This window comes from Oratosquilla oratoria, chromosome 13 (genome assembly GCF_046742065.1).
Source record: "Oratosquilla oratoria isolate Oo_2021 chromosome 13, ASM4674206v1, whole genome shotgun sequence".
Lineage (NCBI taxonomy): Eukaryota > Metazoa > Arthropoda > Malacostraca > Stomatopoda > Squillidae > Oratosquilla > Oratosquilla oratoria.
The window spans coordinates 60,016,517-60,032,576 of record NC_134789.1 but is presented as its reverse complement, the minus strand read 5'-3'; the positions used below and the strand labels follow the sequence as shown (position 1 = coordinate 60,032,576).

Genomic DNA, 16,060 nt, shown 5'->3' with positions numbered 1-16,060 from the left:
GTCTGGTCTTATCTATATTGTATTTCCTTATTCTATATATTTCTTAAATTTCTTTCCCTGTTTCTTGTTCATCCTCTTGAACTACTTCTAATATCTTGTTTACCTTTTCCTTTTCTTTTACTCTTGTAGTCCTATTTGGATTATGCTTCTCTTCCACCCTAATATAATTATACATTTCTTTTTGTCTGCTAAATCTCTTGCTACATTCTCCTTTTCTCTCGTCACTTTAATAACTGTGTCCTTAGTTTATTCTTTCATCCGTTGTGTCATTATATCTCTAAATTCAGTTTTGTTGCTCTCTTGGACTTTTCTTCAACCCTGTACCTCTTTTGCTATGGACTCTTTATTCTTCTTCTTTAATTCCTCATTCTCATCCTTTACTTCTTTTAACTGTCTTTTTAATTCTTCTATTTCTTTAGGTTTTGGTTCTCCTTTAGTTCTTCCAATTTATCAACTCTGTGTAATCTGTGTAAGTTGGCTGAACCCAACCTCCCAGTGTTCATTCATTTTCTCTAGTTTTTCCTCTAGACTTGCTAATCAGGGGAGGTTGGCATCCCCTCCCTCATTAAATCCATGGAAATTATTATCTCCACTTTCTATTGTGTTGTTCTTATCTATGTTTCTAATTTTAGTGCCATATTTTTGACTTCACCTACGTCGTCTGCAGCCCTTTTGTTGACATTCCTTCTGACATCCAGTGGAGCCCATTCATCTCCTTCCTCATTTCCTTCCATTTTCCTCAGTAATCCCTCCCTTTCTCCTTTTTCTTCACCTTCCCACTGCACCACGAGCTTTCCTCTTCCCTACCAATACAACAAAGGTACTTCCTTATCGTTGAGGTTGACGAAATTTGAAATTTTCCTGGAGTTCTAAACTTAGCTGTCACTTCGACCGTCGTGTGTATTTACCGTGTATTTACACGGATTACACAAAGAGTTGATAAATTGGAAGAACTAAAGGAGAACTAAAACCCAAATAAAGAAATAGAAGAATTAAAAAGACAGTTAAAAGAAGTAAAGGATGAGAATAAGGAATTAAAGAATAATATAGAGAATAAAGAGTCCATAGCAAAAGAGGTACAGGGATGGAGAAAAGTCCCAGAGAACAACAAAATTGAATTTAGAGATATAGTAAAACAGTAGATGAAAGAATAAACTAAGGACACAGTTATTAAAGTGATGAGAAAGAAGGAGAAATAGTAAGAGACTCAATGGACAAAAAGAAATGTATAATTATAATAGGGATGGAAGAGAAGCATAATCCAAATAGAACTACAAGAGTAAAGGGGAAGGAAAAAGTAGACAAGATATTAGTAATAGTGCAAGAGGATGCACAAAAAACAGGGAAAGAAATTGAAGAAATATATAGAATAGGGAAATACAATATAGATATGACCAGACCAATTAAGATTAAATTCAGGTCACAAATGACAGCAGAGAATATCTTATCAAAAACAGGGAAACTAGCAAAAAGTGATCTATATAAACAGGTATGGATAAAAAGAGAGATGAATAAAGAGGAAAGGGAGGAAGAGAAAAAAAAAAGAATAGAAGCTAAAGGGAAAAAAACGAGAACAGAAGAGTTAGACAAAGAGAAATTCTATTGGAGAGTAATGGATATGAAAATGAGGAAATGGTTCATAGCAGAGAAAAACAGAAGGGAAATTGAAAACAGGATGGAGGTAGCAGAAAATTAAATGTGTCTTACACAAATATAGGTGGCTTAATAACAGGCCTGAATGAACTGAATGATTACCTGAAGGAAAAAGAACCGGACATAATGGGAATTGTTGAGAGGGGATGTAAAGAGAGCTGGCAGATAGGTAAAAGGTGCAGATGAAGTGATGGTAATGGAAGAGAAGGCAGTAAGAGGAAGATGGGAAGAGTATTTTAGGGAGTTGTTAAATGTGAAGAAGGTTAAGTGCTAAGAAAATGACAGTAATGAGTGAGGAAAAGGGAGGAGAAATAAGGAAAAGTGAGATGAAGATAGTTGTTAGAATTATGAGATCATGTAAGGCACCAGAGTTGGATGGGTGTCATGCAGAATGTCTAAAAAAAGGAGGTACAGTGATGGTGGACTGGCTGGTAAAATTATTTAATGTTTGTTTAAGAGAGGGTAGAATGCTGGAGGGCTGGATGAGTGCCTGTATATTTCCACTTTACAAGGGAAAAGGGGACAAGTGTGAGTGTGGTAGTTTCAGAGGGATCAGTTTAAGTGTAGTTGGGAAGGCTTATGAGAGGGTCTTGATTGAGAGGCTTAGGAGAGGAGCAGAGGAAGTAATCGGTGAGGAACAGTGTGGGTTTAGGACAGGTAGGAGTTGTGTGGATCAGATTTTTGTAGTAAGGCAGATATGTGATAAAGCCTCAGGAAAAGGTAAGGTAAGGATTTTTTTTTTTTTTTTTTTTTTTTTGGGGGGGGAGCTTTTATGGATTTGGAAAAGGCTTATGACAGGGTAGACAGGAAGGCACTTTGAGAAGTATTACAGATATATGGGATAGGAGGAAAGCTTTTTGGAGCAGTCAAGAGATTTTACGATAGTAGAACTTGTGTTAGAATTGGAAATGGAGAGAGTGAGTGGTTTGAGGTAAAGCTGGGATGGGGTGGTGCAAGAGGTAAATGCAAGGGTAGTGGCTTGGGGATTGGAGATGGTTAAAGAAAATGGAGAAAAGTGGGAAATAGGCCATTTGTTGTTTGCTGATGACATTGTGCTTGTAGCAGGGTCAGAGGAGGGATTGATGAAGTTAGTGACAGAGTTTGGGAGGGTGTGCAAAAGAAGGAAGTTGAACATAAATGTGGGTGAAAGTAAGGTGATGAGATGTACAAGGGGAGAAAGTGGCAGCAGACTGGAAGTGAGTATTAAGGGAGAGAGACTGGAGGAAGTGGATAGTTTCAGATATTTTTATGCGAATGTGGCAGGAAAGGGAGGAATGGAGGTGGAGGTAAAATATAGATTGAGAGAAGCGCATAAATGCCTTGGTGGATTAAGAAGTGTAATGAGAAATAGACATTTGGGAATGGATGCTAAGAGGAGATTGTATGAAGGAGTGATTGTGCTGACAGCACTGTATGGGACAGAAACATGGAACTAGAGGAAGAGAGGAGGAGTTTGAATGGATGTGCTTTGTCTTGCAACTCTGCTTCTGACCCAGGGCAGTGGGTGAGATGCAGGGATGACCCATCATCCAGGAGGAGTCAAGATAAGAGGGAGGAAAGGGGTGAATGGGAGTGGAGTATATGGGGATGGAATGAGTGGGAGTGGTTTTAATACCTTTTGTTTTTTGGCTACCTCCCTTGTAAAGGGGAAAAAGCCTTTGGTATATGTATGTATATATGATTTGGGCATATGTGTGTACACAGTAAACAAATTGAAGTTTTTATGCTTTGTGTAAAGGTATTACATAACAATCTGAATCTAGATTTTTGCATGTATTGAGATATATATTTTTTTCAGTTGCCAAAATTGTTTGTAACTCCACTAGATTACACCATATACTCTCCAGACATCATTTTTGAAAACAGAATTCGAGGGACAAGGACTGTGTAAGTATTTTCTTTTCTTTTTTCTTTGTAACTATTTTTCAAATTAGAAGATATACTGCCATAAGAAGAATTCATAATCATTATTTATCATTTACTTGGTCAGTCAGGGGGTTACTTCCCTTTGAGCCAGATGCTAGTATAAAGTAATGATAGTGTGATATGGACCATTTATTGAGAAAAGATGTTATGTTATGGTACTGGGGTTTCTGGTGTGAAGGAAGATATAAAACTGGATTGTTGGGCCTAGTTGGTAAAGTAAGGTAAGGGTTGACAAGTAAAAAAAATGGAAGTGCCAGTTAATGTATATGTGTGCTCATGATTTGGATAGGTCTATTGCAGAGAATGATCGATACATATGGTGTTATAATACACTGTTTATCACAGTGTATCATAATGTGTGTAGTCTATTTTTGGCCTACATTTGAGATAATTTGGGTATTGTTATACATGAAATTATTAAGAACACTTACAAGAGGGGAAGTGCTTTTGGTAAAAAGTGTATATATGTACCGTTTTGAATATACATTTTTACTGTTTCATGAATAATGTTTATTCAGTGTATGTTGAAATTCTTTAATTCTAATCTTATTGTGTATTTTCAGAGGGCTGTTCCCATATGTAAAACAGGTTGCACTTCTTCGCACTGTGGGCCATCTCAAGTTTGCCTTTGTGCGTTTTGAGATTCTGAAGATAACCAAACATCCTGAGGATGGAACAGTACGAGTTAGATGGAGGATCAAAGGCCTCTCAGGGTTGAAGGTATTAAAAAAAAAGAAAAAAGAGGAATTATAATGTTTTCATGTGATATGAGGAATACACATCAAGACATTCTTACATACACATACCAAAAGCCCTTTCGTTCTTATAAGGGGGTGATCCAGCCAAGGCATCTCCCATCCCACACCCATATGTTGCCCCTTTAATCATAGTTCCTTGTGGATGAAGGGTGATCCCAGTTCTTTACCCACTGCTCAAGTCAGAAGCAATGGAACAAAACACACCACCACCACAGCAGGGCCCAAGAGCCAAAGCTGGCTTACCCCGATTGCTTCATTATTTAGCAACCCTCCCCCTCATCCACTTATGAATTTACAGAGCAGAGAAGAAATTCCGATGAGTCGTGTCAATTTATCATCCATTGACGACCATTCCCTACCCACACCTATCTCTTTTGCTCGTTCTTTTCCCTGCATGATAGTCATGATAGATGTATTAAGTATTTGGAAATATAATGTTTCAAGAATGAATACATAATGCATACCAAAGGTCCTCTCCCCCCTATAAGGGTGGTGGTTGAGTCAAAGCACGCACTACAGTTTTGCTATTCATAATTGAAGAATGAATAATGAGTGAAAAATGAGGAGGCATGGCAGTGAATGGGTTCTGGAAGAAAGCTGTCAGGTGGGGCATATCAGAGTGTAGAGGTAGTTATCAATTGGAAGCATATGCAGGGGGTGCATTACATCATTCACACATTAATGCCAGTCCCCATGTTTTCTCTAAGCAAGCTCCCCTACAACCAACCTTCCCTTTGAAAATAACTCTCCTCAGGATCAGTTCATTTGACCCAACCATGAATTCTGTGGGTCCCTTTGTCTCTGCCAAGGGATGTCTCTTCCATCAAAGGTACATGTTGTGTTAATGCTTATGCTGCAAAAGTGTGGAAAATAGGAGTATGAAGAGTAAGTCTGAGAGGAGGTCCTTGAATGAAATGAATGAATGATACGGAAGAGGTTTGGAGTACTGCATCCATTGTCCCAGCTCTCTTGCAGGAGGCCTGCAGCCTCCAGGAAACCAGTCACAGCCATAAGTGAAGAGGTTTTATGTCATCTGGAAGGAATGAGTGTGGGACAGTGCAGTATAAGATGCTGTCCTCATGTGTGTTGAATGTATTAACCCCTTCCATACGGTGCCGCACACGTAGGCGTCATGGACTTAGATCTCGGTGGCAGCAACCAATGCCAGCCGTACGACGTGTCGTAATAATACTCGCATCATAAAATATAGTCACCGCTTATATCGATCGTTCTCTCTTCACCCGTAAATTTTGATAACCATAGAAAATGCGATTACAAAAGAATTAGAAAGAATGTCATTATGGAGGGGCGACTACAATAAATATAATCAAGACGCCGATATGGCAGCCTCGCGAATACACTCGCTCCCCATGACGCCTACGTGTGCGGCACCGTATGGAAGGGGTTAAAGGCAAATATGGCTTATTGCCATTCTGACTGCATTGGTACTGATCCACCAAGGCATTTACTCGCTTCTCTCAATCTACATTCTACCTCCACTTTCACTCCACCTTTCCCTGCCACATTTGCACCCAAGTATCTAAAACTATCCACTTCCTCCAGTCGCTCTCCCTTAATGCTCACTTCCAGTCTACTACCACTTTCACTTTAAATATAATCATTTATACACAGCCAATATGTATATAAGCATGTATGTATATCCAGTGAGTTAGATATTTTTCTGGATAATTTTACTTCAAACATTCTGTTGTAATAAAAAATGTCACTTGTAATTCAAAAGATTTCCATTTTCCAGGCCATGCTTCAATTCTGGAAGATACGGCTGTGGAAATGGGAGAGTGTGCAGGACCAAATGGAGAGTTGGTATGATGGGTTTTCAATCTTTCATGTTGGTGGAGATGGCCTCATTTACAAGCATGTTGCAGATTCTGTGAGTATATTCAGTTTTGTTGTTCTTTAAAATTTAACTGATGTCTATCTATGTACCAAGGGGCTTTTCCCCCTTACAAGTGAGGTAGCCAGTCAAGGCATGCACCCATTCCCCACCCATTTGGGTGCATGCCATGACTGGCAATTTCCCTTGTAAGGGGAAGAAGCTCTTGATATAATTGAAGTGAATTATTAAAAAGTGTATAGTGGAACCTCTGTATGCACATGACCCTGTGTTTGAACAATCTAGTATTATTATGTTTTTATCTACTTTTTGTTTTGTATTTGAACATTGCTCCATCAACTGAATCAGAACCACACCAATTAGAACATTTGCATACATACATACATATACCAAGGCTTTTTCCCCCTTACAAGGGAGGTAGCCAAAAAGAAAAAGGCATAAAATCATTCCCACCCACTCCATCCCCAAATACACTCTGCTCCCCTCCACCTCACCTCCTGGATGATGGGTCATCCCTGCACCTTATACACAAACCATAATTATTCCCATAGAACACCACATGAAAGTGATGGATACATAGTTCCATGCCAGAGCATTATCTACCCATTCATTACATTACACAAACACAATCAACTGAATGCATTAACAAAAAAATCACATTGGTAGCATATTGTTCAAATGTCCACAATAATCTACCCTCTGTACCACATAATGCATCCACACAAAAACACATTCAAACTCAGATCACAAACCAAACATTTTCGTATGAAACAAAGTCCCTACATCCCAGACATCAGCCCTACAGAAAAATTCCTTCTAAAAGAAGCAAGAACCAAATTAGCATGACTGTGTTCAGGTCACCTTCCAAAGCTAAAATAACATCAATACAGAAGAGACCTCGCTACAGAAACAAACTGCCCCAGCTGCAACCAACACACAAAAGACAAAGAACATCTCTGACTGCTTCACCCTCGCTATATCTGGATAAAACAATATTTCTTCCTTAAATGACTTACTGGTCAATCTAGTGGCTGATGTGGGTCTCCTTCAAGAGAGATCTGGGGTAATTGATGGATCAGTTGACCGTTTTGGGAAGAAATTGACATAATATTAAAAAACAAAACAAAAAACATTCAAATGACTTCATGGAATGAATTAAGTTCAAATATAGAAGTTCCACTGTATTGAGTTTTGTGGTTGTGCTGTCTTGGTGCATTGCATCTGACCTGGGCAGTGGGCATGACACAGCGATGACCCTTCCTCCATGAGGAGTTGTGATAAAAGGGATCAGTGGGTGGTGGATGGGAGTGTAATGGGTGGGAGTGGTTGTGCCTTGGCTGGCTACCTCCCCTATAAGGGGGGGGAAGAGTCCCTTGGTGTATAGATAGATACATACATAAACCAAAGGCTTTTTCCCCCTACATGGGGGGTAGCCAAAAAGAAAAAGGCATAGAAACCACTCCCACCCATTCCATCCCCTACATATTCCACTCCCCTCCACCCTCCTCCCTCCCTCTTATCTTGGCACCTCCTGGATGACGGGTCATCCCTGCATGCTGTCCATTGCCCTGGGTCAGAAGCAGCGTTGCAATACACAGCACATCCACAGCAAGGGTGGGTGAGGAAGTATGTATGAGAAAAAATTTGACGCAGCCCAAAGGGATTTCTCCCCGTCTTCTCCTTTTCTGCATGAGGGGGACGGAGGGGGGGGGGGGTCGCCGAATTTATGAAGCGGACTTGCTGTGGATAGATAGATAAATTATTATAAATACAAATGTTTCTGTGAAAAAAAAAGGAAGGAGAGAGTGATTTCAGGGGTATATTTTTGTCTTGCCCAAGCATAGGTTTGTAGTTATCAGTATTAATATTGTCTTTCAGATGATGCCAGATGAAGAATTGAAGACTATTGACAAAGGTGCTTTGACGGCTAAAGTTGCTCTACTCCTTGGGCTTGCACCAAAGCCATCCTTCGGAAATGAATTCATGCCTTCTGTGGACATAGACAGTTTCCAAGCTGCTCAGGATAAAGACTATCACACATGCTCACAACTAATGCTACCCCTTGAAAGGATACATTAAGTTAACCTATCTAATACACTTCATTTATGTTCGCGAGTTGGCATTATAGAAAAAATGCCGTTTAAGTATGGACATGTGCTACACTGCATGGCTTTTAGTTCCTGCAATCCACATCATGAGCAAGTATGGCAGCTGTTATGAAAGCTCCAGCACTTCCGAATTGGTTCACTTATTTATTTAAAAAAAAAAAAAAAAATATGATGGGGTGAAATATGCTGTTGTCTCTCTTTTTTTCTGTTTTTGCATGTCTCTTGCAGAGCAGTATCAACAGAAGGCACTACACAATTTTTTTCATGACATGTTTTGCCACAATCCATTCCAGTCCAAATGTGCAAGTCACTTGTGTCCATCCATTCAATTCCTGGTCGGTGGCAGGATCATCTCCACACTGGTGATACATGGTTTAGGAGCTTTGGCTTGGGTGCCCAGTTCATGTATTGGTGGTCTGGACTTTATTCATATCCTTTACATTACTGTCCACCCTGGTCTTTATTAGTTTCGGCATTTCATTATACTTTCAGTACTCGCAGTAATTCAACATCATGTAATTGTACATCATTCACTTATCCACTATTTTTAATACTGTGTCCACATCTATGTCTATACACAAAAACCTCAATCACCCTTGTAAATTGAAGTATACTTTTGTCTTGAATCTTCATGGGATAAATAAAAAAAAAAATTGGGGGAGGGGGGTTTCCCCTCACTGTCCCAGTTAATCACCTTTATGACATACAGGGGAGCATGGTGGTAATCAGTTCTGGAAATTTAGATTGACAGCACTGTGCAGTCATGAGGTATTTGAAGTGAGATGAGATGGGTAGCAGATCATAACCAGGGGATAGGTAGTGGAGATCATTCACATATTTATCATATTTTTTCTTAGAAATTTCATATAGAAGGACATATTTTATTCATTTATTATATTTAGAATGCTGGGCTGCAGTTTACAATACCATCCAGTTTAGCAGGTATCATTAATGACATCTAATAGTGTATCATCGTCTTAGGCTTGTTTTCAGATTTTGTTCACCAGTCTTGAGTTCCTCTTTTCACTGCCCTGACTACCTTGGACTTTAGTGGACTAATGCCGCATAATTCCATAACAGGGATAAAAGAATATATTTTTATTTGTTCTTTAATGCTTTCAGTAACCCTGTCATTATGTGCCCATGTAAAAACTGTGAAGTATACGTTACTGCCCTAGTTTAACCTTGAGGCTTGCATACTCTTGACCTGTAATCATATTCAAGCTCTTATATCCTCCATCCACATAGACATTAATACATACAACAGAGAATTATATAGGATTTTGATTCATGACAGAGCTGTGTAGTGTCCATATACATTTAACAATAGTTGCATAGGAAGTGAAGTCAAGATAGTTCACTGCAGAAACAACCATGCTTGGAACCCAAGTAATTCTCTCAAATATGACACCAGAAAGTAATGCCTTTATTAATCTTCCACAAGCTCATAGGGTTTGTTTAGAAAGAGAAAGCAAAGTTGTCCAATCACAGTCCGGATAACTGGTCATTATCTTTCGGCATTTCATTAACAGGTAGAAAATTAAGCTGTTAGTACCGAGGTCAAATTATGTCTGATTGTGATGTTAGCTGTTTGTAAATAGAATAGGCTCATGTACAAGACATATATGGATATATTTCATAGAAGACCTTTATATATTTCTCAGGGCAGAGGAGGAAGAATGCCCCTACCTAATTAGAGAGTGAAGTAGTAATGGTAACGTATGTGTTTGTTGCACACACAGTCTGGTACATACAGGGATTTTAGACCAGAAGATAGAGAACACCTTATACTACATTTCCAACACTTGCTCTCTACAACCAGCAATAGTAAGTCTTCACCAAGTGACTTAAGAGCTGAACCGGGGGAAGTGGCTGGCTTCTTTGGAGCCACAAAGGTTTTGCAAGAGAGAACTGAGGCGACAGGTCGATTGACTGGACTATATGTTTCAATGAGGTTGTGTTCTTTATTGTACCCCACTCTTCCCCTCACCACATGATGTGTAGTTGATTTAACTTTAGACTCTTTTTTGAAAGATGATGTTAGTCCATTTTGGCCCCATGTCCATCTTCAGAAACATCAACAGGAGGACAAATTTACCCTATTCAGTTTCCACTTCATGTACATCCTCTCTAACAATTCTTATGCTGCCTCTATATATATTATTCTTCCAACTATTCCCTACCATACTTGATCTCCTCTCCATATATCTTCTTTCTCCCTGTCATTCAATATTTTAATTGTAACTGCAAATTTCTCAAAACAGAAATGTATGGACCCATGCCAGTCACCAGCATCAGTGGGCCCTTTCATATGTCTCTGGGAATAATTTTTTTAATGTACTTTGTGTATGTGGGCGAGATGCAGGGATGACCCGTCATCCAGGAGGTGCCAAAATAAGAGGGAGGGAAGAGGGTGGAGGGGAGTGGAGTATGTTAGGGATGGAATGGGTGGGAGTGGTTTTTATGTCTGTTTTTTGGCTACCTGCCTTATAAGGGGGAAAAAGCCTTTGGTATATATATGTATGTGTGGGACTTTTTAGAAGTTTATAGAAATCTTGGGTTCAGTCTGGAGATGGTGTTAACTCTGCACTTCAGCATGGAGGCATAATTTTAATGGGCTTTGGAAACTGGTGATAGGAAAATTGACCTCTGCTGTCACTTGCACGGCCACCACATGCAGGCTTCTGTAGTTGGTCCCTTTAGTACGTTTGCTTCTTCCTTTACTCACCAATGAATAGCTTCAGAATCAAGAGAGAAGGAAAAGATGGGTTGCAAATAATTTCCATAAATCTTGACTTTTAACGAGGATTGGGTAATGGTAACTCCCATCCATTTTCTCCGCATTTTGTCCGCATTTCCTCCCCCATCCTACCACCAAAGCCTTCACAATTGCTTTTTTTCTCACAAATGTTTCTTATCACCATGTTTAGTATCGTTGGCCACCTCCCTCATAAAGGGGAAAAAGCCCTGTTGGTTCATTTATATTTGGTATCTTGTCCATGAACACCACAACACATTGCTCAACCAGATCTCACTTATTTGTGCATAGTTCAGACATGTTACTCAGTGTACTTTATTCTTTTTACATCATTTTGGGTTTCATTGTACTTGCAGCCATGTCGGTCTTTGGTTCAGTAACCTTTTACTTTTCTCTCACCCCCTCCCTCAGTTTACAGTGCTCTAGCACCCATCTGGTCTTTGGCATTCATTGCTTTATTTTTGCTCCATGCCCCAACTTGCTGCATGGAATGTCCACGTGTTTGAAACTAAAATTAGATATGGAATAGTACAGCATGAGCTAGGCTCAATTCATGCTCAATAAAACTTGTTTATGGAAATATCTGCAGGGACTAGTGACTCGTATCTGCAAGTGGCGGTCCTGTGAGAGACTTCAAAAGGAATCTCACTGTCACCTGACTCTCCCTGAGCACCATCACCTCCATCTAAAAATGACACGTGGTCTATCAAGTGGGCCCGAGATTACCATCAACTTGACTCTATTTCCTCAACCTGTTCACATAAGACCTGACAACTGGTGAATGCTCCCTTCATACTATTGACCGCTTTAGTATGACTCAAATTCTTTGCGCAACATCGGCTGCCATATGTACGATGCCTCACGCTACTTGCATTATAGAATATAAACTCATTGCTGTATTACTTGTTCTCTTTTACTCTGAGTAATAATAAACACAAAATGTGATCAAACCAGTTCACAGAATCCAGGGGTAACTGATGTACAACTACAAAAAAATGTATATAATCAAGACACTGACGTCGGCATCCCTGTGTACCCACTCGCACGTCATAACACCTACATAGGTGTCATCATACTGAATGACAGAAACATCCCAAAGAAATACAGCATAGATCCAATGTTTTATCTCAGAGATAGCTTTAGGAGGGTCCATAGGCTGCTGCTAGTCAGTGAGTGAAATGAGGCAACAGTTATGATTTTTAAAGTAGCCCTAAATGGTAACTTCATCCAACCAGTTTTCTCTGATGTTTGTGTCCTCACCGCTTCCCCATTGTCATTGCCTATGTTGTAACTATGTTCCTTATCATTTTCTCCAACATTGAATATGCCACAGGCATTGTACATACACATACCAATGGCTTTTCCCCCCTTATAAGGGAGGTAGCCAAAAAACAAAGGCATGAAAACCACTCCCATTCATTCCATCCCCAACATACTCCACTCCTCTCCACCCTTTTCCTCCCTCTTATCTTGACACCTCCTGGATGATGGTCATCCTTGCTTTTTGTCCACTGCCCTGGGTCAGAAGCAGTGTCGCAAGACACAGCACATCCACAGCAAGGACACTTCATTAAACTGGTGACCCCTCCTCACCATCCCCTCATGCAGAAGAGAAGACACAGGCATTGTGGAACATGGAATTTACATATGATGCAAGCACAATTTCAAAAGGCAGCATGGACTTAAGTTGTGATATTTGAGGTGCTAGAATACATGTATCAAAGGGCCCTTACCCCCCTTATAATGGGATGAATGGATGGGGAGTTGGAGGAGGGATTGTGTACAAGTCTCATGCACACAAACTCAGACACACATGTACACAAAGACACATACAGACAACACACACACTCTTTGAGGGTGGCTAAGTCAAATCACACCCTACACACTCACCATGCACAAATAAATCCATTTAACCACCTTTCCCACCTCAGCAATCTATAGTTAAAATAGTTGTTCCTCCAGGTTTCACTTACTGGAAATCCACAGTCACAGAGTGGCTGGCAACAGTTCCTGGGCATTTCCATAGATATTTCTTGAAAGAAACGGTGGACTGTTGTCTTGTGTTGTATTAGTATGGGACAGTCTCTATTACTGGCTTATAGTGGAAGAAGGAGGGGAGCAGTCATTGGTTGTCAGTTTTTATGTGAATAGGTGGAGGATATATAGTCATAGTTAAGATATCCTAGGCCTAATAGGGAGACTTAAGTGTTAGCCCTTTTGTGCTACATCTCTGTATGGAGGTGATGAAGTCGACTGGATTTGAAGACTGGCTATAGGTGATTCTCTTCAATGTCCATCTTGCGGGACCATCACTTACACATACCTTTTGTTGGTCCTTTGTGTCTTAATAACAGGAGACTGAAAAACTTGTGCGAAAGTTAATAGTTGGTTTTATTTTTTAATGGAAACTGACATTGGTATAGTAATTATAAAACACCAAGTGGACTTTATAGCAATGCTTAATGGTGGGTACATAATATACTGGAGGGTAGAAAAGAGGCAGTGTGGATATCACAGGCTTATTTATGCCAGACACCAGAAATATGGTTAAAAATGAGTTGGGCACTAGTTTTGACTCCAATGTTGATTCATGTTAGAGCTTCACAGACACTCAGGATAAAGGGTTAGAAGAGGAGGCAAGCCTTTGCGACTGGTAAAACTGTTACTAAGTTGGTACAATGGAAAGGATATTTTCATGGATTCCTTTACAATATTGCAAAAAAAAATTGACTAAAAGACACTATTATCAGGTTTTATATTTTGATATTTTTCACTTACTTAAGCAGCAGATTTCAGCTAAGTTGAGTAAAGTGGTATGGATAAATTTTTTCTTTATTATTATTATTATAATTTTTTTTTTCCTCCAGACTGTATATTTCTTTTGTACAAATTGTAAATATTGTTATTACTCTTAAGATGTATTTATTGTTAATTTGAATCTAATGAAAATAATCAAGAAATGGGTAAGCATTCCTTTCATTTTCCTTCCTTAGCAAGTAAAATGCTACTTTTCAGTAACATGATTATCATGGGTGAAAGAACTACAGCCCATAGGAAACTGGGAACAGCCTCCGGGAAGGACCACAACTCACAAAGAAAATATATGGTGTTATTGTCTTTATTATCTAGGGACTGGATGGTTGCTGGTCAAGCAAGTTAGAGGATTGGAGGCAGAGTTGATGGCAGATTGAATCCTGCCCCTGGCATGATGAACTATGGGCATGGTTCATCAAATTCCACATTACAAAGGGAGGAGGTACCAAGATGGGAGGGAGGGAGGGGAGTGGAATATATGGAAAATGAAATGGGTGGGAGTGATTTCTATGCCTTTTTCTTTTTGGCTACCCCCCGTGTAAGGGTGAAAAAGCCTTTGGTTTATGTATGTATGTATGTACAAAGGGGCACTGTCTTCGCCTCTTAAATAGAGGGGTTGTGGGTCATAAAACTCAATCATCATCTTTAGGGACTTAATGTGGGGCATTGTAGTGCATTCTGGACTGGACAACAACATAATACTTTCCTAGAGTGACTTGTAGTCCTTGATTTTTCATAGGATAATTTTACAAGAGAGCAAAATACCTAGTCCCATCACTGTCCTACTTTGCCACTCTTTACGGTTTGCATAGGAAATGGCAGCAGATTTCTTCCCTCCCCATACCACAAAGGACAGAAAAAGAAAAAGTAAGAAGTGGTACAAGACAATTTTGAGGACTAGCATGATGGAGGGATAGTTGCAGTACAAAAGTAACATCATTCCTCTGGTAATAGAGATTTTACTCTAACATAGACAAAATTATGTGTGGCTCAAATCCATAGGGACACCCCAAAACAGTCCCTAAAGCATTGGTTGCATGCTACTGTGCAAGTAATACTGCACCATGACATGTGCTGTGTCTTGCTGCATTGCTTCTGACCTGGGCATTGGACAGGAGATGGATGACCCCTTCATCTGTGAGGATGTAAGATGAAAGGGAAACTAGGTGGCAGATGAGCTTTTATTGGGTGGTGGTAGGTGTGTGCCTTGACTGGCTATCTCCCTTGGAAAGGGGAAGAAGCTCTTGGCATATACAATAGATATAGATAGACCTACTTTCCTATTACCATCAATACAAAAGAGTGACGACAATGCATCACTGCTGGCTTACTTTGACACACTATGAAGGTATACTACAGTACTACCTCTCATTCACTGACGTTAATTAGCTGTGTTTTCGGTGTTTTTGGTGCTGTTGTTTAGTGCTGTGCAATCACTATGCCACCCAAAAACCACTCCAAATCAACAGATTATTCAAATCAATGAAACCGTTAACCCCCTTTTAGTCCGTTAATGAGAGGTAGTACTGTACTTTGGTTATATTAATTTTTTAGATAACTTTAATGAAATGCAAGTGTATAATCAGTAATACAGTTCTGTTCCAGTAACACATGCATTTTTAATTTTTTTCTTTGGAAATATTTCTTTGGAATAGTTATGAGGTATTGGACAATGTGAGATTCATTAATCTGTGCTAGCGTTATTCTGGATTTTTACCAGCACAATTATGAATGTGAAAGAGGGAATGATATATTTTGAGAAGAACTATTGCAAAGTATTAAGCTAATGTGAGAGCAGCATGCTTCTGATTATGCCAACAGTGCTCCTCTCCGATTCCCAGTAATGACTTGCCTGATTTAAATTTAAGTCAAAGCGCAAAGGGCAAAGGTAACAGCTTCGGCCACAGTTACACGCCTCCTAGCGTAGGTTCCTTACCTGTTGCGAAGTGTAAAAAACTTTGAGATTACTGACTTTCCTCTTCTACTCCTCATCAACTTGTCAGAATGTTGTAACAGTTTAATCATCTAGTAATTTGGTTGACATCGTAATGTAATAACATTACCCCCAAATTACCTGGTTATATTAAATGAAAAAAAAATCATGTAATTTTCATAGAACTGCAAGACAAATATACGTATATATGATTATTGTAAATGTGCGATACTAATATTCAATTAGATAATCATA

The 16,060-nt window shown here is 39.5% G+C and overlaps 1 protein-coding gene across 1 annotated transcript in view; it reads left to right on the top strand.

Moving 5' to 3' along the window:
• LOC143032446 (uncharacterized) overlaps positions 1 to 13,908 on the top strand; it is a 30,100-nt gene extending 16,192 nt beyond the window's left edge. The window contains exons 4-7 of the mRNA XM_076197246.1: positions 3,452 to 3,540; positions 4,143 to 4,299; positions 6,094 to 6,228; positions 8,071 to 13,908. Of these exons, the coding sequence (XP_076053361.1) occupies positions 3,452 to 3,540; positions 4,143 to 4,299; positions 6,094 to 6,228; positions 8,071 to 8,271 (582 nt within the window). The 3' untranslated portion in view covers positions 8,272 to 13,908. The remainder of the gene's footprint in view (positions 1 to 3,451; positions 3,541 to 4,142; positions 4,300 to 6,093; positions 6,229 to 8,070) is intronic.
• Positions 13,909 to 16,060: the final 2,152 nt, after the last annotated feature.